The 24,783-nt window shown below is 37.2% G+C and overlaps 2 protein-coding genes across 7 annotated transcripts in view; one reads left to right on the forward strand and one right to left on the reverse strand.

The window, feature by feature from the left end:
* LOC107048804 (aminopeptidase N) overlaps positions 1-12,608 on the forward strand; it is a 71,686-nt gene extending 59,078 nt beyond the window's left edge. For 3 of the 6 annotated variants that reach the window (XM_015272214.2, XM_015272218.1, XM_015272217.1), the window contains 6 exons: positions 3,219-3,588; positions 5,732-6,030; positions 8,395-8,553; positions 9,265-11,166; positions 11,242-11,323; positions 11,833-12,608. In XM_015272214.2, coding sequence (XP_015127700.1) covers positions 3,219-3,588; positions 5,732-6,030; positions 8,395-8,553; positions 9,265-11,166; positions 11,242-11,323; positions 11,833-11,982 — 2,962 coding nt within the window. In that variant the 3' untranslated portion in view covers positions 11,983-12,608. Of the gene's footprint in view, positions 1-963; positions 1,175-3,218; positions 3,589-5,731; positions 6,031-7,111; positions 7,407-8,394; positions 8,554-9,264; positions 11,167-11,241; positions 11,324-11,832 lie in introns of those variants that run through there. The other 3 variants (XM_015272216.1, XM_015272215.1, XM_015272220.1) reach the window with 3 other exon arrangements.
* A 707-nt stretch (positions 12,609-13,315) lies between these two features.
* LOC107048744 (putative aminopeptidase-2) overlaps positions 13,316-24,783 on the reverse strand; it is a 28,361-nt gene continuing 16,893 nt past the window's right edge. The window contains exons 14-21 of the mRNA XM_015272100.1: positions 23,920-24,287; positions 20,901-22,284; positions 20,688-20,846; positions 19,087-19,380; positions 18,284-18,467; positions 17,486-17,642; positions 17,138-17,400; positions 13,316-14,741 (exon numbers count right to left, since the gene is read on the reverse strand). Coding sequence (XP_015127586.1) covers positions 13,371-14,741; positions 17,138-17,400; positions 17,486-17,642; positions 18,284-18,467; positions 19,087-19,380; positions 20,688-20,846; positions 20,901-22,284; positions 23,920-24,287 — 4,180 coding nt within the window. The 3' untranslated portion in view covers positions 13,316-13,370. The remainder of the gene's footprint in view (positions 14,742-17,137; positions 17,401-17,485; positions 17,643-18,283; positions 18,468-19,086; positions 19,381-20,687; positions 20,847-20,900; positions 22,285-23,919; positions 24,288-24,783) is intronic.

The following is a 24,783-nucleotide window of genomic DNA, read 5'->3' on the forward strand; positions in this document are numbered from 1 at the left end:
GTGCACTTTGCGTCCGCCGTGGCTGAAAAACATTTCCCTGGAGAACGAATAGCAATAATACTTTGCACTTGGATATCCTTAAGGGGAAAAGGTGAATGGAATGTCAAGTTTTTCTGAAAATTCAAATATACTCCCAATTTTTTAGCGGCAGCAAGATGGAAATTCCAGAGTTCACATGAATTTTCAAGTGAAAATGAATATTCACTGCCAAATTCTCTTGAATTTCTCGGAAATTCCTTTAAAATTCTTGGAATTCAAGGAATTTTTTAAGGAACTGCCGAAAAACTGAGAAGAACCTGGAATTTAAGGAAAGATTTCTCGGAATTTCCCTCTTGTTTCAATTTCAATTAAACTGAAAGTTACAGTTCCCACGGATTTTCCATGAAATTATGAATTTTCAACGACAAACTCCTCGAAATTTCAGTAGAAAAATTTTAACAGTATCCTTCAAGACAAAACCCCCACCTTCTTCATTTCTCTGCAAAACCATTCATATTGAGCTCCACCAATACTCTAAAATAATAACTTCAATAACCGATGGCAGTGGCTGCATGGTCAGAGTGTGGTATTGACATGCGGGAGACCTGAGTTCGATTCCCGAGGCCAAAATTTGTGACACTCTAAATCTCACAATTTCATTATCGAGCGGGAGTCTCGCAAGAGACGCCTGTACCTGGGCAGGTTTTACCCTCAAAATGAGATTTTCCCTAGTCCTTCGGCGAATATGGTACAGGGGGTTGGGGGGTGGAAAGGGAACAAATCGTAAAAGCCCGAAAGGGTACCTGAAAGGAAACAAATTTTTAATAACTTCAATACTTCATACGACAATTGATATTTGTCGGATATCCAATCGTGAAGACGCTCCGTCACCAGGTTATTAGATACCTGTAAAAATCCTCAAGAGTTGGGAGGGGGTAGTGAGGCTACCAACAAGCCAGGAAATGGTGTGAAGCCGAAGGAGCGCGTATGCCTGCACGTTGAGAGGTGTCTCAGTGTCACAGTTCAGCCGTAACCGTCAGGCTGAGTAGAGGTGTTCACGCGGTAACTGTGCTTCGATTCTTCTGCCAATAGTTTTATCTCCTCTCCCTTCGGTTTTTATTGAAGAAAAAAAATATTAATTGCATTGGGACGATAAAACTGGTTCTGTTGTTGATATCGGCCTTGGCGGATCGCGGTGAGTTTAATTGAAACGGTTAACGTGCCCGGCGATACGGATTTGAAGTAACTGATGGTTCAGTCGACTTCGCAATTAGTAGAGAAAATTGTTAGTTTATCTCTCGAGTTCATTGGTTTGAATTAATCAAGGGCCTTCCGGAAAAATTTTACTTTATGTCTGAGGGTTAACGGTCTATTGTTTTGATGGGTTGAATAATTCTTTCAAGTAATTTGTTCATTGCGTGAGGGGAATTAAAGATAAATTAAATAGAATTTCTTTAGTGCTTAAAATTCAGACTTTCTACACTATTTTTACCTATTGTGAATATAACCGACAGTAGATGAACCAGAGAGGTTTGCCTACTCTATCCTGCCATAAATATATTGATAGAATACCGGTATTATCCGTCGAAGCGTCGCCAATGCCCCATTAAACCGATTAATCCAACGTTGCTGTTGTTTTTCTCGCCCTTCAGGAATCGATTTTTCTGTTTTTCATTGTCGATTCTTAGTTTCTGAAACCTTGATGGAGATTTATCAGTGTTGTCAATTATAAGAGACTCCAGTTTCTCTCATTAATCCATTGGAAAAATACTTTTCACTGGAAGTGAGGAATTTTGAAATAGTTGATTCAGGAATATTTCAAGAATTGTGGGGAAATAGTTTTAAATGGGGGTTTGAATTAGATCATGTAGGAGTAAATTTCATAGAAAAGTCTAGCGAATTTCTATTGAATTTTCTACAAATTTTTGACCGATGCTACTGAAAAATTCTGCAACTTATCTGTTTATTTCAGTAGAAATGTTCAAAACGAAAAATTTTCCGGAAAAAATGTATAAAATTTTGATTTTATTACGCAATGTGTTCTATTGAGATATTTTTTTATAGAAAAACAAAGAAATATAGAAGAAAAATTAAAAAATTGATGTCGAGGCATTACTATGGAGAATGTCTCAATAGAAAAAGTTGTATTGACCATTCCACACGGAATTCTTTAATGGAATGAGCCAAACCTACTAGAATTTTCAATAGAAATCCAACAGAATTGTCTGAAATTTTTGCGTGAGCGATTAAGAATATTCATCCTTCTATCCCGGATGAATATTTTCCTTTTCTGCGTTTAATTATAAATTTGAGAATGATTTCCTCGTGCCACTTTGTACCATTCTGTTAGCGCAAGTGAGAGAAACTCTCAGACTAGTTTGTAATAGTTCTCTGCTATCAGCATCACTCGACTCATTGTAATTACGTGTCCCAAGATTGGTTAATTCAATCGTTACGGCTGGTGTTTGAGAAAAAGATAGAGCTACGAGTTAACACCAACTGATACGTGTTGTCGGTTTTGTGTTGAATTGAGTACGTTGGCTCGTTGAGTCCTTGACATAATCCTTCAGAATGTACACACTAATTCCTAGAAATAACGGATGATTATCGTTTGCCGAATAATTGTCTCGTTTTATTGGTTTTTAAAATTCATGGGGAGTCGGAGAACGAAAGCGAATGAAATATTTATGAGATGATAGTTATATCATAGGACACGTTGTAATATTCATACACGTACGAAGAAATTTTGTAGAAAAATTTAGTGCTAGAAAATTCTATAGCATTTCTATTGAAATTGTTGCGGAAACTAATTGTTTTTTCGCAGATTCTTACTGAAAATTCCAGTCTTTCGCGCCAATTTTCCACAATTACTTAATAGGAGATATTCTTTCGATTTTTTATTCTATAGAAATTCTTGGGAACAACTTTTCTTTTCCGGTGTATTTCTTATTTGTTTCTCATTACAACGTCTAAGAAAAAAACTAGCATGAATAAATAATAAATAAATAAAATCGAATAATAAAATAATAGAATAAGTAAATCAAAATAAACATGCATTGACTTTTTTTTATCGAAATCGGCAAAAACAAATAGAAATCCTAGTGTTTTTTCCTACAGATGTATTGGATTTCCTATTGAATTGTTTTGTACGTAATGATTCGTCCCTCAAAACTTGTTTTCATCGTAAGACACGTTACAAATGCATGTTAATATTATTTTTCATTTTAATGTTTCAACAGGTTTCCGCATGATATGACACAATCCAGTGAGGTGTTAGGTGTGATGGACCCACCGACGACATTTGGTCGTGAACGTCTCTACACAATCTCAAGATGCGGTGCATTTTTAGTCAGCGCACTATTCCTCGGTGGCATAGTGGCTACTGGACTACTCGTATATCATTTTGCACCATGCCTTGATGGTAGAACAGGAAGGAGTATGAATGGTTTTGAGGGCAGTGCACTGCTGAAATCGGCACACTCATTCGCAATAGCTGGGACCAATAAAAAGAGAATTGATGTCAGATTACCGAGATCAGTTGTGCCTGATTCTTATGATATCAAATTGATGCCATTCATTTGGGAGGGAAATTTCACGTTTAATGGAGAGGTTAGTTGATTTATTTCAATTCTAAAGGAGTGTTAACAGAATATTTTGAGAATATCTCTGAGAGGGATATTATCAGGTTTGGGGAAAATTATCGCGAGGAAGATTGGACACACTGCAAAAAGAGTTGATATATTTTTCATGAGTTTTTATCGTTCTGACACTTATATTTACACTTGTCTCGGTCACGTTTGTTTCTCTTTTGATAAACGGAATATGCCTCAAGAATTTGCATGTTATTCAGTGAATATGCTCGGAAAAGAGTTGAGAGAAAATTATGAAGAAAAATTTTCTAAAATTTTTTTTTTTTTGCAAACAGAATATTTGCGTATTTTGCCTGAAACTAGTGTATTTTGCGTGCTCCGCGCGCAACAATCATTTGTACCCATTGTCGCCTTATAGTTGTTGATTTTCTAATTTCGATTGCAAATGGTCTAGAATATTATGAAATGTATAATGTATGTGACAACTTGGGTTTTTGGTGATTAATTTTTAGAAAATTCAACATAAATACGGTGAAATTTTGAGATAAAAATCTGAAATTTTGGCTCATGATTAGCTATGATTGAGCTCAACTTTGATGCGCGGTTTCACCCCGATCGGTCCAGTAGTTCCTAAGATGTAACAACTTGTTGTTTATAAAAAATACATTGAATTGCTAAAGATCAATTAAATTGATAAATGCTGGAGGAACGCATGCGATGCATTGTATATCCCTGTTGTTGTAATGGATAAATTATTGAAATTATCCAAATTCATTGGCCAATTTCAAAATGTAAAAAATTGGTGAAAAATCGTAGGTATAGCTAGACTTATAGTTATAGAAATGATTATAGTCGAAATTTACAGGTATATCTATAAATATTTATAACTGTAGGTATCTATAACTTATAACTATACTTATGGGTATATTAATACCTACAAATAGAGTTAAATTACAAACGAATTCAGTGTTCAATTCAATTGATCAGTGACAGAAAACGTGACATGGATTGTCTTAAGCGATTTACTACGATTTGATATAGTTTTTAGATTTGAAGATTATTTTAGACATATTTTTCAAATCATTACTGACAAGATTTTTTCCAGAAACGTCAATAACGAAGCATTGAAATGGTTTAAGTTTTAGAGGAATATCTCTGAATCTAATGGAGATAACAAAAATTTTATGAGAACCTTTTTTATACAGCGAATCGAGGGCTATAAAAAATGTTTTCGTGAGAAGACCCAGTAAACCGCGATTCTAACCTCGCTTCGCTCGGTTTGATCGCGGTTTACGGGCCTTCTGACGAAAAATTGCATTCATCACACGGTCCAAAAGTATTTTCTGACGAATGCGATTATAGGCCTCGCCTTCGGCTCGGCCTACAAAGCCACATTCGTCAGAAAATACTTTGTGGACCTTGTGATGAAAATAACTATTGTTTGGTGAGGAACTAGGTTTAGGGTGGATGTGGGATGAAAATGTGGAGGGAGATGTTGGGAAAATTATGGTAGGCGTTTTATAAAAAATCTCAATATATTTTCGTGGGATCGAACCACTTGTCACTATTGCCTTACACTCTTTGGTATAATTAATGTTGAATGTCTAATTTTCACTGATAATTGTCTTTTCACTTTATCTCGTTGAGTCACTGAAATTATACTGAACTTAATCAACAAGTTGATGTACTGAACAAAGATATTCAATTTCGAATACTGATTGACTGAATACTTTAGCTCATTATCGTAACGATACTTCTACACTACTGATGACTGACTCTTCCGGGGTGCCGCGCAGACCTGTGTCCGTTGACCCGAAAGTTCACGGAGATTTTCGGAGATGGCCGAGTTAGTCGACCGTGACCAATATGAAGATTTAGGCTGTATTTCGAACAATGTTCTAACAAAAATTCGAATATCGGCCTTAGATTCTGAGATATTCATGTATAACTGGCCCATAGTCAAAATCGACTTAAACTGTTTTAACGCTTCGTTACGAATTTATCACGAAACAATATTAATTAAAAATTGAATTGTCCGAGATTTCTCTCTAAAGGCATCAGCTTCAAAGATATTTTCATGAGAATAATCAACTTCAATAAGTCTTCCCTTCACCTAACAGTTAATGATTCTCCATTCTCATCTCTCTATTTGCATTCTACAGGTGTCAATACGGATGAACGTCACGAAGGACACAAAGAACATAACTCTTCATGCAGCAGACATGAAGATCCTGCAAAAAGAAACAACCCTGAAAGAAGTTTATCCCAACAGTACGATAGCAAAGTGGTTCAAGATATTGGATCAGACCAATGACACTGCCCGAGAATTCTACATACTAAAAACTGGTGAAATCCTCAAAGCCGGTCAACAGTACGTAGTGAGTTTGAAATTCGTCGGCTCTCTCAACGATTACCTCCAAGGATTTTACCGCAGTTCCTACACAGTCGGCAATCAAACGAGGTAGGAAAATCCATATAGAAACGAGTTTCTAGTTTACAGAATCAAGTTAAGGATTTTGAGAAACTCATGGTTCCAGAGGACATTGTATTGAGAATAAGAAAAGGTTACATAATTTGAGAAGAAAAATCATTAAATTTCCGGGCCAAAAATCTGTTTATTGTAACATAACTTTTACGAAAAATTTATATATGATTGAAAACTGCAAACAATTTCCAAAAGACCCGAGTAGATGCGAAATCGTATTTTTTTTATTCAATGACCGATTGGTTTTTTGAGGAATCGTCAGNCGGCTCGGCCTACAAAGCCACATTCGTCAGAAAATACTTTGTGGACCTTGTGATGAAAATAACTATTGTTTGGTGAGGAACTAGGTTTAGGGTGGATGTGGGATGAAAATGTGGAGGGAGATGTTGGGAAAATTATGGTAGGCGTTTTATAAAAAATCTCAATATATTTTCGTGGGATCGAACCACTTGTCACTATTGCCTTACACTCTTTGGTATAATTAATGTTGAATGTCTAATTTTCACTGATAATTGTCTTTTCACTTTATCTCGTTGAGTCACTGAAATTATACTGAACTTAATCAACAAGTTGATGTACTGAACAAAGATATTCAATTTCGAATACTGATTGACTGAATACTTTAGCTCATTATCGTAACGATACTTCTACACTACTGATGACTGACTCTTCCGGGGTGCCGCGCAGACCTGTGTCCGTTGACCCGAAAGTTCACGGAGATTTTCGGAGATGGCCGAGTTAGTCGACCGTGACCAATATGAAGATTTAGGCTGTATTTCGAACAATGTTCTAACAAAAATTCGAATATCGGCCTTAGATTCTGAGATATTCATGTATAACTGGCCCATAGTCAAAATCGACTTAAACTGTTTTAACGCTTCGTTACGAATTTATCACGAAACAATATTAATTAAAAATTGAATTGTCCGAGATTTCTCTCTAAAGGCATCAGCTTCAAAGATATTTTCATGAGAATAATCAACTTCAATAAGTCTTCCCTTCACCTAACAGTTAATGATTCTCCATTCTCATCTCTCTATTTGCATTCTACAGGTGTCAATACGGATGAACGTCACGAAGGACACAAAGAACATAACTCTTCATGCAGCAGACATGAAGATCCTGCAAAAAGAAACAACCCTGAAAGAAGTTTATCCCAACAGTACGATAGCAAAGTGGTTCAAGATATTGGATCAGACCAATGACACTGCCCGAGAATTCTACATACTAAAAACTGGTGAAATCCTCAAAGCCGGTCAACAGTACGTAGTGAGTTTGAAATTCGTCGGCTCTCTCAACGATTACCTCCAAGGATTTTACCGCAGTTCCTACACAGTCGGCAATCAAACGAGGTAGGAAAATCCATATAGAAACGAGTTTCTAGTTTACAGAATCAAGTTAAGGATTTTGAGAAACTCATGGTTCCAGAGGACATTGTATTGAGAATAAGAAAAGGTTACATAATTTGAGAAGAAAAATCATTAAATTTCCGGGCCAAAAATCTGTTTATTGTAACATAACTTTTACGAAAAATTTATATATGATTGAAAACTGCAAACAATTTCCAAAAGACCCGAGTAGATGCGAAATCGTATTTTTTTTATTCAATGACCGATTGGTTTTTTGAGGAATCGTCAGAGAAATTATATTTACAGTAACAATAAACTTTGTAGATTAAACTAGGATTCATCGTTCGATTGACTATGTCAAATAGTGCCATCAACATTATGATGTAATTTTTACTTTAATGTAATAGTTGAATCTACAATGTTTATTGTTACCGTAACTATTATTTTTTTAACAATTCCCTTGTAGCTAAAAGTACCATTGAAATTTCTCTTAGTGTACTGGGAATTGGAATTTTATTCTCTATTTTGAGAAAAAATTCTATGAAAATAAGTGAATATTTTCTTCTATACGACAGAATTTTGAAATTCAGCAATTTTTATAGGAAACTAGGAATTTTTCTCTGAGTTCATTTCGAGGAAGAATCACCCTGACACTTGGAAATTACCATTATTCATGCTTCGAAAACAACTATCTCAACCTTCACCCACATACCGAATTATTTAATGTGATGAAATATTAATCACGACTGTCCTCACCCCTTTTACGCTCCATTAACCTCCACCAGGAGTTATATTTCCTCGGAATCAAGAGCAGACGGGGGGCGGGTTGGGGGTTAGAACGGAGTGTTTTCATGCCCCTCCAGGGATTTTCACCTCAAAGTAATCTTTACCATGTTACCATCAAAGTAAAGTCCCAACAGAGAAAGGGTAACACGTGTACAGGTTGCATTTCGTGTTTGCTATCAAGTTTTCGGTGGTTTATGCATTATAGATGGATAGCGGCGACGCAGTTCCAAGCGACTGATGCACGACGCGCCTTTCCTTGCTTCGATGAACCAGCTCTCAAGGCCAAATTTCAAATCAGCATTGCTAGGCCAACTAACATGACATCTATATCTAATATGCCGAGGAAGGGCGAACCGGAGCCGGCGTAAGTATATTGAATTATCTGAATTATCTGATTACCTTTTTTCTGTTGATTTGAAAAAAATAAAATTTTGAAAGTTGCATTCAAATAATTGAACAACCGCTGAGACGATTTCGCTCAAAATTAAATTAGAACCCAATTATGTGAAAACGTATCGATTATGCTAAATTTCCATTACATACACACGCACAGACATGTCTTCAAAAACGTTTCAGGATGACTCAAGAGACCATAAAACATGGATAAATCATCGAAATTTAACAGTTCATTTTCAGGGTCATTACAATAACTTCTTCCCCCTGGGTCGGAAAGTTGACAAAATTGAAAAATGATGAAGGGTGTTCATTCAGGGTCATATGTAGCAGAATCGTCTCATAATTCATCATAATTCTCAGTGCAAATTTTCATTTAAATCGACTCCTAACAGATTATCCCAATAGTTTTTACCGCTCTCCCAAAAAGAGTTGTGAATTTTGGCTTCAACCGTTTTAGCGCTTCGCTTTTGAATGATGACTCTCAATAGGATTCATTTTCAAGATAAAGACAAATAAATTCTTTCAAAACCTTCAAGTAACTAAAGTAATTCAATCAACTAACGTAAACAACAGCGAACACTTCAACTACTGAATTAATACATTCCTATCAGAATCTTTGATTGAAATCAGACCTCATTCACCAAAACAATTACCCCTAAACCATTTCTCTAATTTCTAGCAAGGAAATGCCAACATACGTCTGGGACCACTACGAGCGTTCCGTCCCGATGTCAACCTATCTAGTTGCATTTATCGTCTCCGACTTTGAAGTCCTCAAGTCTCCAAACAGCAAGTTCGGCGTTTGGGCGCGTCAAGAAGCAATTAACCAGTCTCGCTACTGTCTAGACATTGGCCCTCGAATTCTAAAGTACTACGAGGACTACTTTCAGATTAAATTTCCGCTGCCGAAGATCGACATGGTGGCACTGCCCGACTTTTCCGCCGGTGCTATGGAGAATTGGGGCTTAATAACCTACCGTGAAACTGCCCTACTCTTTCAAGAGGGTGTCTCAACAAAGAGCAGCCAGCAACGTGTTGCCACTGTAGTTGCTCATGAATTAGCCCACCAGTGGTTCGGTAACTTGGTAACCCCAAGTTGGTGGACTGACCTCTGGTTGAACGAGGGCTTTGCAAGTTATGTGGAATACATTGGTATGGATTCGGTGGAGCCTGAATGGAAAGTTCTCGACCAGTTCATCATTCACGAGTTACAGAATGTTTTCACCCTCGATGCTCTCGCCTCGTCCCACCCCATCTCCATCGAAGTGGGCCATCCCGATGAGATAGGTGAGATTTTCGACAGAATCTCGTACGGAAAGGGTGCATCGATAATTCGTATGATGGATCATTTTTTAACGACCAAAGTATTTAAACAGGGATTGACGAATTATCTGAATGCCAAAGCGTATCAAAGCGCTGAACAGAATGATCTGTGGGAGGCATTGACTAAACAAGCGCACGCAGACAAAGTTCTGCCGGATGACGTTACCATTAAGCAGATTATGGACACATGGACGCTACAAACTGGTTTCCCAGTGGTTACAATAATCAGGAATTACAAAACAGGTGCTGCGCTTCTCTCGCAGGATCGTTTTCTGATTCAGAATAATACAGCAGATGTCCCTGGATTTGACGCATTGTGGTGGGTGCCAATAACTTACACAACGGAAGCCATGAAAAACTTCGAGAAGACTCAGCCGACCCATTGGATGAGAGCCGAGAAGTCTCTGACTCTTAACGATCTAGGAGCCGCTTCTCATCAATGGGTCATCTTCAATGTTCAGGAGACTGGCTATTACAGAGTTAATTATGATAAGACGAATTGGCAGATGATTATAAAGTACTTGAATTCCGAAAACTTCAAAGACATTCCCACAATAAATCGAGGCCAACTGGTTGATGATGCCTTGAACTTGGCACGTGCTGGCAGATTGGATTACACAACGGCCTTGGACGTGACTTCGTACCTCGCAAATGAGACGGAATATGTACCCTGGAAATCGGCGTTAACAGCGATGAGCTACTTGGATAATATACTCACAAAGTATCAAGGCTATGATCGTTTCAGGGTTTATGTTCTCAAACTTCTTGACAATGTTTATCGTGAAATTGGATTCAAGGACAGTCCGGGGGATCCTCAACTAACTGTATTTGCACGTATTGAAATTCTCACTTGGGCATGCACATTTGGTCACGACGATTGCGTTAGAAATGCCATTGCACAATTCCAAAGCTGGCGTAATTCACCGAGCCCAGACACCGACAATCCCATTTCACCAAACTTGAAGATCGTTGTTTACTGCACAGCTATTCGCACGGGGGGACAAGCGGAATGGGATTTCGCGTGGGAGAGATATCTCAAGACAAATGTTGGCACGGAGAAGGATCTCTTGTTGTATGCACTTGGTTGTACACGAGAACCGTGGATCTTGAGTCGTTATCTTGAATGGGCAACAACTGAGAATAGCGGAATTAGGAAACAAGATACACCACGTGTTTTTGCTGTTGTTGCTGGTAATCCTATTGGGCAACCCCTTGTTTTTAGTTTCCTACGGAATTACTGGGCGAAACTCAGGAAATAGTGAGTTTTGAATTTTTTAGTTTGTCAACATGTTTTGTTTGAATTCTTGATTTAATGACTAACTTTGTGTTTCAGCACTGGCGCTTCACTTCTAGCTATTAATAGCATCGTCAAAGCGGCGACCAAGAAAATTAGTACGAAATATGAACTTAAAGACGTGAGTATTTTTTCCATTTTGCATTTTCCTTCTTTGTCAGCTAGCGATCAGGTTTTTGGAATCAATGTCTTTTGATTTTTCCACAGAACTTCTTGGGAATAAACTTTCCAACTTTTTTTTCTGTATTTCATTTCATTTTTCATTACAGAATGCAATTTGAAGAAATTGAAAAATTCATGCACAACAATTTCATCAACAAAATAACAACTGAATAACTTGTATGCACGAATCAATATATATTGAGTTCTATCAATCAACTATCTATTAAAAATTACACGGAAAAGTTTTACAACTTTCAATTGGCGTCGGGAAAAAAAACAATTTGTATTTTTAACAAAATTCTATTTCTTTTCGAATGCATAAGAGTTTCTATTCAATTTTTTATATGTGCTAATGCTAATATATCTATTGTTTTTCAATTCTTTTAGACAATTTTTAAGCCCGCCAATCAAGAGAATCTCTGTAGCATTGAATATATACGTAATTTTCTCGTTTATTTTAAATTCCAGTTGCTGGAATTTGCCCAAGAGCACAGTGAGGAATTGGGGAGTGCAACACGAGCTGTTCAACAATCAGTAGAGCATGCCGAAGCCAACATCAGATGGTTAGATCGTAATTACATGACGATCAGAGACTGGCTCCTCAAAAATACAGCGTGAATGAACGTGTTAATTAATAACTGAATTGAGCCATCAAATTTTTATCGAACGAAAGGACAAACAAATAATTGATAAGAATACTAAAGTCGAGCGTGTCTTGTTTGCTTGACGTCTGATAGGTATTAATGAGGAATCACTGATATGCTGGTGTCTAATGCTCGTAAAAGATCAAATTGAATGTTTTTCCTTTTGTATCTACTTGTAAATATCATGTTAAGAGCATTCTAGATGTAAGTATTTAAATTGTTGTCAGACCTGGCTGATGTCTCTGACTTGTTCGAGTATGATCTCTGAACTTTCAATTTTAATGTTTTTAAAATCAATCTAATTTTTGAAAAATATTTTTGAATGTCATGTTGATAATGTCGTCTGAATACCGCACAATACTGGATTTTTATAAAATGAAGAGTTATTATTATTGATATTTTACTCTGTTCTACGGATTCTGCAGAATTGGAAATTTTTTATGTCCATTTGCCAACTCGAAATTACTCTAATTTGTACAATACTCATTCACTACATTCGAAGGACCGAAGACCATGTTATTTTATATATTTTTTTCATACAACGATATCCTAAGAGATTTTGATCTTCCAGTAATAAAATTGTGTTAATTTCTCAAAAAATGATTATTTCTTTATTCATAACTATGGGACTGGCGCATCCTGCTCGCTCCGCTCGCCAAACTCCATATAACCCTCATTTGACCACCCTAAAGCCCCATATGACCCCCATGACCCTTATTTCGACCCTTAATTTTGGAGTCTACTTCGAGTACCAAATTTTCGTCACCAGAAGTCGACTCGGATTTTCATAGTCTAGAGATAGAGGAATTCATTATGCTCTATTATTACCCTTTTTTTACAGTACCTACAAATATTCATAGGGGAACGAAAAAAAGGAAGTTGCCACCAGGGCGACAACTGAACCAACAATCCCTTCTCCCCCGTCCAAGGAGTTTGCATGCCTCTTGCCATGTCCGTAGTATTTTTTATTCTTCCGGAAGTGTTATAACAGGTTGATTTTCAACAGTAATTGGATAAGTCCCTTGGGGATAGAGAACTACTCCCAATTCTTCTTCACTTCATTCAACGATGCTTTCAGTGAACTCAAGATATGCTTAAGTTCACCTGACCTCGCATTAGTGAACTTCTCTAGCCTTTTTATTCTCTCTTGTAATCAGATTTTTACATGTGTAGACGATTCCCTAAATAATGTTCAAGATAATTGGAATATAAACAATTTCAATTCATATATAACACTTTATTTATCAACTTCGAAGAACCATAAAGAATATTATAATAATATTCAAAGAGATGTTGATCTTCCAGTAACAAATTTTTTTTATGTCTAAGAAAAATAATTCGTTCTTTACTTATAAGTACTTACTATGCTCCATCATTACCTCTCCTCTTACGGCATTTACGACAAGTCATGAGGCAAAGGAAAAATAAGGAAGTTGCCACAACTGCGGCAACTGCACCAACTACCACCCCTACAATAGGTTGCATGCCACTTGTAATGTCCGTATCATTTTCATCCACTTTTTCCGGAAGTGTTATAACAGGTGGATTCTTTAACCAGAATTGAATAAGTCCCTTGTGAATCGAGAACCACTCCCAATTTTTCTTCGCTTCATTCAGCGATGCTTTGAGTGAACTCAAGATATGCTTAAGTTCACCTGACTTCGCATTAATGAACTTCTCCAGCCTATCTATTCCCTCTTGCGTGGAAATTCGCAATGCAACTGCGTTAAATAGATTAGTTACAGTTCCCCAACCACCATATCCCTTACGAATGGCATCATAATTGCTGATGAGATATTCGAGAGTTGCATTGACTCCGTAACTATCAGCTGAGTATACGGATGAGTACACTGTATAAATATTTTGATCACGTACTGCACTATTTTCCGATAAAGCAGCTTTGAAGTATTCATCGAGTGCTTTTGGATCTCTGGTGCATCCCAGTGCTTGTAAAATCGTGACCTTCTCAGCCTCCAAATTAGTGCTAAGATACTGCTTCCAGAGGAACTCCCAATCCTCGTAATTACCCCATTTCAGAGCCGTGCAGTAAACAGCCTTCTTGGCATTTACGGGGATTGTTTCATTCGAATCTTTTTTCCAAAGGTGGAAAAGACGTTTCGATGTGGCAACACATTTTGTGTGATTGTACTTGCAGGCGGCGTGCAATATCAACTCTCTATTCAGCTTATCCTGCATTCCCTCACCATTGATTTCCGAAAATCCAAGTTTCTTATACGAGAGCTCTAGGAGACTCAACACGTATTTCTTGAAAAGTCCATCAATTTCATGTCCCCCAAAACGCTCAGACAGGAATGCGATACCACTGAAGAATGCTTCCCAGGGTGAGTTATGCACTTCGTTCATGAGGTAGAGAGTACTTTTCAATGCAGTGTCGTAGTCGGTGGCATCTGCCCGGGCTAGATTCAGGAGATCATTGATAATCTGGCCTCTATTTATTGCGTGAATTCCACCGAAATTTTTGGAATGCAATGCTATGAATATACGTGACCAATTATCGGGATCGTAATTAACTCGGTAGAAACCTTTTTGTTCGACGTTGATGAGGAACCACTCGTCTGCGAGATCCGGTAGCGATATTGTTTTGTTCTTTTCATTGAACCAAAATATAGGGTGTCCGTTATTGTGTACTCCGCGTTTGGAAGTTTGGAGGGTGATGGGGATCCACCAGGTTTGAGCGGTATTGGCATCACCTTTTTTTAGCAAGAACCGTCTCTGCAAAAATACGTTTTTATTTTAGTAAATCATGAATATAACCAGGGCCAACAAATCTAATTGGAATTTATGGTAAAAACAATAAGTTTTTACAATGTCTTCGTGAAAAATTTTCAGCAGATTATATGATGAACGAGAGATGGACAACGTATGCGGAATTTTAAGAGAAAAGGCGGATATAAATATAGGCTATTGGAAATTTGGGAGCTTCGGTATATATTTTACGTATTTTTCTAAAGGGAACATTCAAATATTACGTCACGTGATTAGAGGTGGAGAACTTTGCTTAACTTATATCACACAATATTTTTTTTGAAACACGTGCTTGGAAAAGTGATTTTTCGTTTATGGGATTCATTCCTGTCTCACAGTTTGAAAGATGGCGCTGGCATTACATTTTCAACCAATGCGGTGTCGTTATTCCCGTAATTACGTGTGTAGCTGAAACCATCGGTCTAGTCGTCTCAACTGAATTACATCAGTCATACGGTAGTCATCACGCGTTAGTCTTCTGCTTTTAGTTATGAATGATCTGAGTATTTTACGGGCTAGAAGTGTATTTTGTGCTTGCATGTACGAAAAAATTACATAGAAAAACTATTCTCATTGTTGTAACAGTTGATAAAGAAAATTGACTGAATATATTGGTTAGTCCCCCGGAGATATTATGTATGTAAATCATGAGGATATTTCATTGGTTGAAATTGCTCATGTTGAGAGGTTCCTGATTGGCCGACGCAATGCAGGGAGGGCGAAAGTTAGAGGTGGGGATAAGTGGGCGGTGGGAGGAGTGGGGGTAAGCGGGTAGGGGGAGGAGTGGGGGTGCGGGTATAAAGGGCCCGTCCCCGGTAGCGGCGATCATTATTCAGCTTCCTCCCGTAGTAGCAACATGGAATTCTTTGGCAAGCTCATGCGCCTTTTTGGTGTTGGCAAACCTGAAGTGAATCCTATTGCACTTCTGCCGGTAGAAGTAACACAATCTATTTTCAGAATGCTGGATCCTCATTCACTTCTGAACGCGGCTCGAGTATCCCGGGGATGGCTCCACGTCTGTCGAGGTGACTCTCGCTTGAGAGCCACCGCCAGGCGCTATCTCAGAAAGGAGAAAAGGCGAGCGTATGACCTTGATAGCAAACGACGAGTAGCTATAACTAGGTCGACTGTTATACATGCGGAAGTAGTCGTAAGACCTGCTCTGAGACCTTCCGCTGTACCGGCTCCAGTTGTTTTCACTTTTGGACCTTCTGGCGTCTCCTCGGGGCGACCGAGGATTCAAAGTGCTGGACGAAACTCCGGTGGGCGTCGATCAAGAAACGGGACGGAGAAGAGCATGCTTGGGTTTAGGTGAATATGTAGCAGAATAGTTAGGAATATTTAGGATTAGGTGACAAATGCTGGCCAGCAATGATAATAAATCGCTTAGTTATAAGGTGACAACTTTTATAAATGTAATTTAAAATGTTAATAAAACCAAATTCTAATAAATAAATGATTAACTGCTTTTAAAAAAAACGCCTTAAATAATTTTTTCAACCTCTGGTAGCAACTCACAAGTATTAAGATTTAGTTTTGAAAATTGAATTTTAACACGGTCAACGATTACTCTTTTTATTCAGTTATTCGATATCTCACTATTCCTATTCATCTGTGGGTGCATTAATCCTCGACGAATAGAGAAATGAAAATTTCGCCTCTTTTCTGTTCCATTTTCTGGTAAGGATCCAATAGAAGACAATCAAAAGATTTCTATCTTCCTACATGAATTATTCTCTCCAGAGTTATTCTACGTAAATGGTCGGGCTTAAATTTTCCGAGTTGTTTGCGCTGTTCTTCTATTCTATTCTCATTACAAAATCCAAAGAAAAAAACGCGAAAAATTCATGTTCACGAATTCGCATAGGAATAACCGCAACAGAATAAGTTGTGCAGAAAAGTCAACATTTACTGACAGTCTATCGAATGTCTGTAAAAAATTTCACGCCACAATTATATAATTATTGATAAAAATCAGCAAGAAACGACTGAAATTGCGAATATAATTCTGATAGAATCTCCATAGAAATTCAATAAAATTTCGATGAATTTCAAATAGAAGGCCAATAGTGTTTAATAAGATAGACTTTATAAAAAAAAACAAGCTTTATTTTGGGGCGTATGATCTCAAACTGAGACTTTCCGAAGTCTCACATCAAAACTTTTGAAAGTCTCAAATCAAGAATTTCGAAACTCCCAACTTAAGAGTTACAGGCTTCAAGTTAAAAACCTTTGAAAATCTTATTTCAGGAGCTTTGAATCGTAACATATGGTTTTATTTTTTTGGGTGTTTTTGAATTAAATTCATCATAAATTGTAATTATGCAATCTAAAATCCATGTATTCATGAACTTGAGACTTACCTGTTCCACAGTGAGGTTTCCATTAACTAATCTAGCATGAACTATGGGATACCCTGCTTGACTAGCCCAAGAATTCATTAAAATAGCAACAGGCTGATCAACGTTACTCAGTCCGCCATGCTCATTAGTACTTCTTTGAAGTGCGGTCCATAATTTATTTGGTGTACCCGTGCCATATTTATTTTGGTCCAAGTAATAATGTAAACCATTTTTGAAAATGCTCTCCCCGAAGGCTTGATGCATCATGTGAATAACACTGGCAGCTGATAAACGGAATCTTCAGTGATTACTGATTGCAATCTCTTCATTATTATCAATGTAATTTTGGTAATTGTGGTATTGACTTACACTTGCTGTAGGCGATGGAACCGTAGCCTTCTCCCTCGTCGAATGGGGTCTCCATTTTGTTGTTCATAGGTCGCATTGTCGGGAATGAATCATCTAATAATGCCCTCTGCAACTCGTGGGTTATGAATTGCTCCATCATATTCCAATTTGGTTCACTCTGTAATAGAGGTAGAAATTTTATGCTTCTAATCATAATTAAAAAGTGTTCAGTCTCGAACGAAAATCAGGAATTATTTTCTACCGTCAAAATAAGTAGAGTTAGCGAAATTTGTCAAAATGACTTTTTAGAATAAAGATATCTGGAATAAAAGAAAATCGATGAATATTGTTCTTTGAATTTATAGTTCCAAAAGTATTCGTCAAAGCATATGCATAGAAAACCTCGATAAATACACTAGGAAATTCTATTGACGTTTCGACGGATTTTCATTTTGGTCAGTTGAAATTTTCTTAAAATACAATTAGTTTATTGTCAATTCCTACCACAAATACGGTAGGTAACTAGAAAATATTCAATAGATTTTAATAGTATTTTAATGGTACGAGACAACTAAATATAGAGAAGAAAGTATGAACTTTATGCTTATGGATTTCTATAGACAAAATACTGATAGAATTAATTGAAAGAGAAATCGAAATCTATTGATTTTCTTTTATTACATATTTTCCATCAATATTTCAATAATACAAAATTCTATCAACAGTTCTGATAAGATTGCAATGAAAAGTTGATAGATTTTCAGATATGAAATTATTTCTTTAATGTCATCACAGAACCGAAATTATGCAGATACTAACAGCGTCTATCGTGGCCCATTCAAAATATTGAGCGAATCCCTCGTTCAGCCAAATGTAGGACCACCAATCGCACGTCACCAGATTCCCAAACCACATGTGGGTTAATTCATGGCTCACTATGATACTCAAATACCTCGTGAAGTAAGTTCTTGTCACTGCGAAGTCAATAAGAAGGCCATATTCCCTATTGAATCAATCCAAACATTAATTGGGGACCTTTCAATTCTATTTTTCAATCAAGACGAGAGGGAACAATTGGGAAATTGCTTTTGTCACAACATAGTCAATAGCCAATAGCATAGTCATAGTTTTGTTTTCATAGTCATTTTTGTAAATACATTAGCAATTTGCTTCTGAATTGCGATGAGAGGAGAAGAAGGAGTTGCTTAAGTTGTGGTATCACACGATATTATGTTTTCCTTTTCAAACGAGGAAATCGCAAATGCAATTTCGTTCGCGTCCCCTTTATCTTATAGAAAAAAACACGTTTCAGCAATTCTTCAAACTATTCCAAAGGTTCATGAAGAGGGATTTCAGAATGCTGTGAGGGTAAGAATTTAATAAGTTACGAAGTGTTCAAAGAGTATCGCATAAAGATTGAATTGTTCCATTAATTATTTGTCTTCTAATTATTCTTGTTTTTTGAATTGGATTTTATGAAAAAAAATAACAAATTCTATAACAGGGGGGAGGCTCGGGGATTTTGTGATGTAATATACAAGGGTGAGGAGCTTGAGACTGAGAGAGAGAAAGGGTTTGCAAATTCAAAAAATGCGTGACGTAATATTTGAATGGCCTTGTACCGAAACGTTACGAGTCCCCAATTTTCCATTGCTCCACTGTTGAAATCTGGCACCGCCACGAGATCCATTTTTCCGATGGGATAGTCCACTCCAGTGTAATTTTTCAAAAACTCTAGAGATTTTTGTCCCACCTCCAGTGCATAAGATTTATCCTGAATTGCGTTTGGCCTCGCCCAGACGGTGAAGTTATTATTTTCATTCTTCACTGATTTGAAATCCGAGACGACGAATGCAACAAGATAAGTAGACATTGGCACGGATTCTTTATAGGTATCCCATGATCTATTTTGTTTTCTAAATTTAAAAAATGGGGAAGGAATTAAAATAAACGAAAATAAAATTCTGTAGCGAAATGCAAAAACCAAATAACTCGAGTTAAACTGGGTTTTTGATGAATATCTTCAAATCCCGAGGGAAATAAACCGACTTTCATGGAAAGCTGTTCAGTGGAGCGAAGTAAGAGCTACGAAAAAGCTTTCTAGGAGAATCTCATCATTTCCCTTCGATTTCAAGATATTCTGCTGGAAATGATCCTGAATTTTTCAGGCGAAAATGTTGAACAGGAAAGAGAAATTTTGAGATGAAATTATTCCACAATTTTATTATGGAATTTTGTATTTGCGTATTGGCCTTTCAGAACTTATTATGAATAGATGAATATACAAGGCAATACTTCTTGCAAAAATTGCAATATTATTTTTATTTTTAACTTCGTTCATTGCAAGTTCCTGTAAAAACTAGCAAGTGAATATAGAGTTACGGACTCTACCGGTGATTTCTCCAAAAAATTCCGTTGAAATTATGAAAGTTTGCCGTGCAAGTTTACAAGTAACTGATAAAACAAGTCGATAGATGCCGATTTTACCACATGAATTAGTCCATTGAGATATTCTCTCAACAAAATTTAGGGCATAAATTTTTGACACAGTAGTTTTTTTCAGTTCTTATCACAAAATTTCATGGTCAGAAATTTTGTGACGAAAAAAACCTCAATAGAATAGTTTATATAGAAAAATCAACACTGACTGCCTTGTTTTTTAATAAATATCTATTGAATAATGCACGGCGTAATATTCAATAGTATCTTGATAGAAATTCTATGGAAATCCAATAGGTGTTCTGATACCAACAATACCATTCATTTTTTCTTATACGTATTTAACTTTAAATATGGAATTGTTAATAGACTTATTAAATGTCTTTTTTTTAATCATTATTTTACATCGCTCGGATTTAGTTTTGATTATACTGCCGAATATTTCGATAACAAATATTTTGAATAAAAAAGTTCAAATAACATGAAAAACGACGGATTCATCAACGGGACACTTTAAAATTTCAGCAGAGTCGCCCTTAAATTGTTAGATGTCACCATTCTACGCGCCCGAATGTTGAACGAGAGACCCCGCGCATGTGAACCTACGAACTTACTGCACCAGTCTAACGGGCTAACTTATTGAATTTCGTACTCTAATTTGCATCAGAATTCTGAAAACTCCTCAAATACTGCAAGTTTACAAAAATTCAATGGTGATATTCACCCAATTTCTCTATCTCCAGTTTTGATCACCAGCAGAATCGTAGAAATCAAATATACTCACTCAGATGCCACTGACTTATCCAACGGCATATTGCTCAACGTGCTATACTCATTCCGCCTCTCAATATTAATCGTAAATGTCGCTTTGAACGACGGCTCATCAAAGCATGGAAACGCCTGTCTCGCACCCACTTTCTGGAACTGTGTGGAAGCCAACCACCTACAAAGATAAACCGTTCAAAGCTCCCTTACGAAAACTCTTTCCCAAACTCACCGTTTATGCCCCAAGCCGTCCCAGTACCAACTTCGATAGAATCCCATCATATTATCATTCAATACTCCTGAGTACTTCATATTTACCCGGAGAGACGACCCAACGTTGCAAGTCTTCTTCAAGTAAATCGTAAATTTGTGCGTTACAGAGTTCCACTTCCTGAGATAATATTCCCGAGTCTCAGCCGGGTTGACATAGACTTTGACATCCCTCACATTCAATCCATTTGTATGCAGAACAATGATCGAAGTGCTGCGTTGAACGTTCATGGTAATCTGAACTTCCCCATCAAATGTGAAATTACGTTCTTCGAAATAGGGCTCAATTGATACATTATAATTAGTCGGCACCATCGTGGTTGGAAGACGATAGTCGTTGGTGTCGTAGCGCTCTCCCAACCACGCGAAAATTTCGGGGCTTCGATCGTCATACCATTGGAGCTCCTCCCTTGCACGTTTCAATGAAGACCTCAACGAGCTTTCAATCTCCGGAATTTTTGCCCCAAATTCATTCACAAACTTCTCGAACTTCGCGACAAGTTCTCCCGTGGAAAATTGGGAGGAAACTCCACTTAAAATACTTTCAATAGTGCTGTAACTGCCATAGTACTTGTACATATCGACGTAATGTTCCCTAATGAAATCTAATGTGAAAATGGCTCCAACATGTCCCGAGCCGTAGACCCCAGAGAAAACACTGGCGCTGTCTTGGAATCGAATGCCCGAGTCTTCAGTTATTGCGGCCATCAATAGTTTTTTCAATAATACTTTATCCTCGGAGCACCCGAGTGCACCGAGTATCAATACTTTTTCAGTGGCAAGTGGCGCAGTGTTATATTTATCCCACAGGAAATTCCAGTCTTCGGTCGTTCCATGTTTGATGGCGGTGCAATAAATTGTATTGCGGAGATTAACAGGGACCAATTCTTTTCCATTAGCTCTCCAGTTAGCGAACAGCTTTGTAGAATTACTGATACAGTCTTTCAGGTCGAATGCACAGGCCCAATTTATCACGTATCTTCTCAATAATTTGTTGTAATGCGTGTCGGGTTTTGGCTCATTGAAGCTTAGTTTTTCGTAGATGGGGGATAGAATTTTTTGAATGTGTTTTTTGTACCAACTGTTGATTTCACGACCGGCGAATGTTTTGGTGAGATAGGAGAGACCGTTGAAGGCTGCTCTCCAGGGAATGTAATTGGTTTCCTGCGTGAGATATTCGGTGGCTGATAAGGCAGTGACGTAATTTGTGTAGCCGGCTCGGGCAAGATTGAGGAGATCATCGATTATGGAGGCTCTATTTATTTCGGGAATTTGGTCGTATTGTTTGTTGAGGGCTTCGATTATTCGGGTCCAGGAGACATTATCATAATTTACTCTGTAATATCCTGGAAAGATATATTCATACGGGTTTATATGCATGGAAAACGTCATTGGAAAAACCGATTAGAAAGCTATTGATGTTCTTTGAAAACGCTATTTTTTAAAAGTGGATACGTCTATGGTTTCATTATAAGGAATCATTTTGGGTGAATGTTTTTCTGCCGCATCGCCATCTGTCCAAATTATAGAAAATTCACCGTTTTTTTTTTAAATTCCAAAAAGTTATCCAGTTTTCTAAGAAATCCGTGAAAATTCAATAGTTTTCTAGAAAAATCAAGAATATTTTCGTAGTTTTTCCGAAACAAACAGCAGCAATCAACGTAAAAACTTCGGCAAAAATCTTATGCCTTGTGAAGAATTGTAGACATTTAGGGAGTTTTTGAACGATACAAGAAGAAGTCCTGTCTCTAAAAGCAGAACGTTTCGTGGAGTTCCCAATAGAATTTTTCCAATTGAATTTTCTAGTGAATGCGGTATAGATTTTCCGTTCAATGTTTTCATACACGGAAAAAAAATGCTCGAATGGGGTGTATAATTTTCTGGAATCAGGAATTCCACGCAATAATCACGAGAATCACTCAGGAAAGTATTTTCATACCTTCTTTCTCCGCGGATTCACCTTTTCGGCTGGCAATTAGAGGTCTGGCCAATTATTAGGGCGCTTCAAGGCAATTGGTCGTATTTTGAGACATTCTTTCGGAATTTTTGAATTATTATTGCCACCAGTAACCTTTCAAACAGTTTGAAGCCGCTGGGAGGCCATTGCCCTCCTCACTCAAGTGGAGGTTTGTGAGACCCCCACATACACTTTATTACAGTTTAATTGTGTCACTTTTTTCTTTAAATTTCCTTCCCTTTTTCCTCCTCTCTTTGAGTCATCAACTCAATATCGACTGAGAATCCATTTCAAAATTACATATATATCGGATTCTGGAATATTATTCCGGAATATTGAAGAAAGAAATGTAGCGAAGTTACTTCTATTTTATTTCAGATCAATTCAATGTATTGCGTTCAAGCTTGGCTTAGCAACCGAATACCTTACTACGACAATTCGCGACAATTCGTAAAAATTCGTAATAATACGGGGATCCTCGATCGGATGATTAACACCGTTGTCGCGGGAGACACTCTCGTTCCAGTTCTCATGGTGTAAACCAAGTTACGTTTGCTGTGAATAAATCTTATTCGATATGGTATACGAATTCCGAGTGTTATACGTTACAAAACCCATCTATCCCTCACCGAACTCCCGAACTTTTCAATTACTTGATTATTCCCTTCGTATAGAGGTTCATAATTTTGAAAAATAGCATATAGCATCCTGCTTTCCATGTAATTTATAACTTAACACATCATATGGTTTTACCGAGTAGAATAGCCCTGGGGATAATACAGAATGGGGATATTATTCCGGAATGGAGAATAAAATATCCTGAATTCCGGAATACCATTCCGGATTCAGTAATATAACATTCTGGATTCCGGAATACAGATATTTCTGATTCCGGAATATTACATACCCGATTCAAGGATATAATTTTTTCCATGATACAGTTCATTTCTAGATTGATTGAAACGAGTTCATTCATCGACTACAGAGATCGATTCAGAGGAATGAATTATAATAATGAACTCACCAGCTTGTTGAACATTGAGAATTACCCAGTCACCAATACCATGCGGCAGCGGAACTATACGACGCGCTTCACTAAACCACAATTTAGGAGTAGTCGACGCAAAATCAGGACTTGATTTAGAAGTCCACGTTATCGGAATCGACCAGGTTTGATTGGTGGGAATTCTATCAGTATTCCTAAGCAGGAAACGTTCTTGAAACATTATTACATTGCTGGGATCAATGGTGACGGTCAGCACTGGGAATCCTGCTTGGTTCGTCCATGTTTCCATAATAGATTGCACAGTATCTTCCAACTCAATATTGCTTCTCTTCAAATTCTTTTGGAAGGCTGCGAAGAGATCTTCAGGTGTAGCACTCCCGTATGATCTGAAATTAATAAATTATCATCAATATTCATTTCTCTATTCACGATGTATCACGCATCGGCGAAAGTTGATGATCTTCAATGAAGACATGACTTCAATATTGATTTTCTCAATAAACTTATAGGTAACCTACCACTAACCTGTGAACAGCGACTAATACGACAGATGATATATCTGATCAATTTTCCATTCCATATCCACACTTCAGAAACTATTTTAAATCCGACGAATTCAATAACACGACAAATGAAATTCTGACTCAAGACACGAATAACAATAATAAAGGAGTGGTCACATACATACATATAGACATGACCCTAAAAAAATCAGTTCTTGACGTTTCATAGCATTCTAGATTATTTGCCATCAAAATTAGAAAATCGAAAAATCTCAAATATAAGGCTTCCATTCGTAAGCAAAAAGGAACCAAATACTTTGAACTGTACTTTAGAAAGTCTTCAAAACCCTGATACAAAAAATGTAAACTATCTAGAGAA

This window comes from Diachasma alloeum, unplaced genomic scaffold (genome assembly GCF_001412515.2).
Source record: "Diachasma alloeum isolate Michigan unplaced genomic scaffold, Dall2.0 Dall_scaffold_00197, whole genome shotgun sequence".
Taxonomy (NCBI): Eukaryota; Metazoa; Arthropoda; class Insecta; order Hymenoptera; family Braconidae; genus Diachasma; species Diachasma alloeum.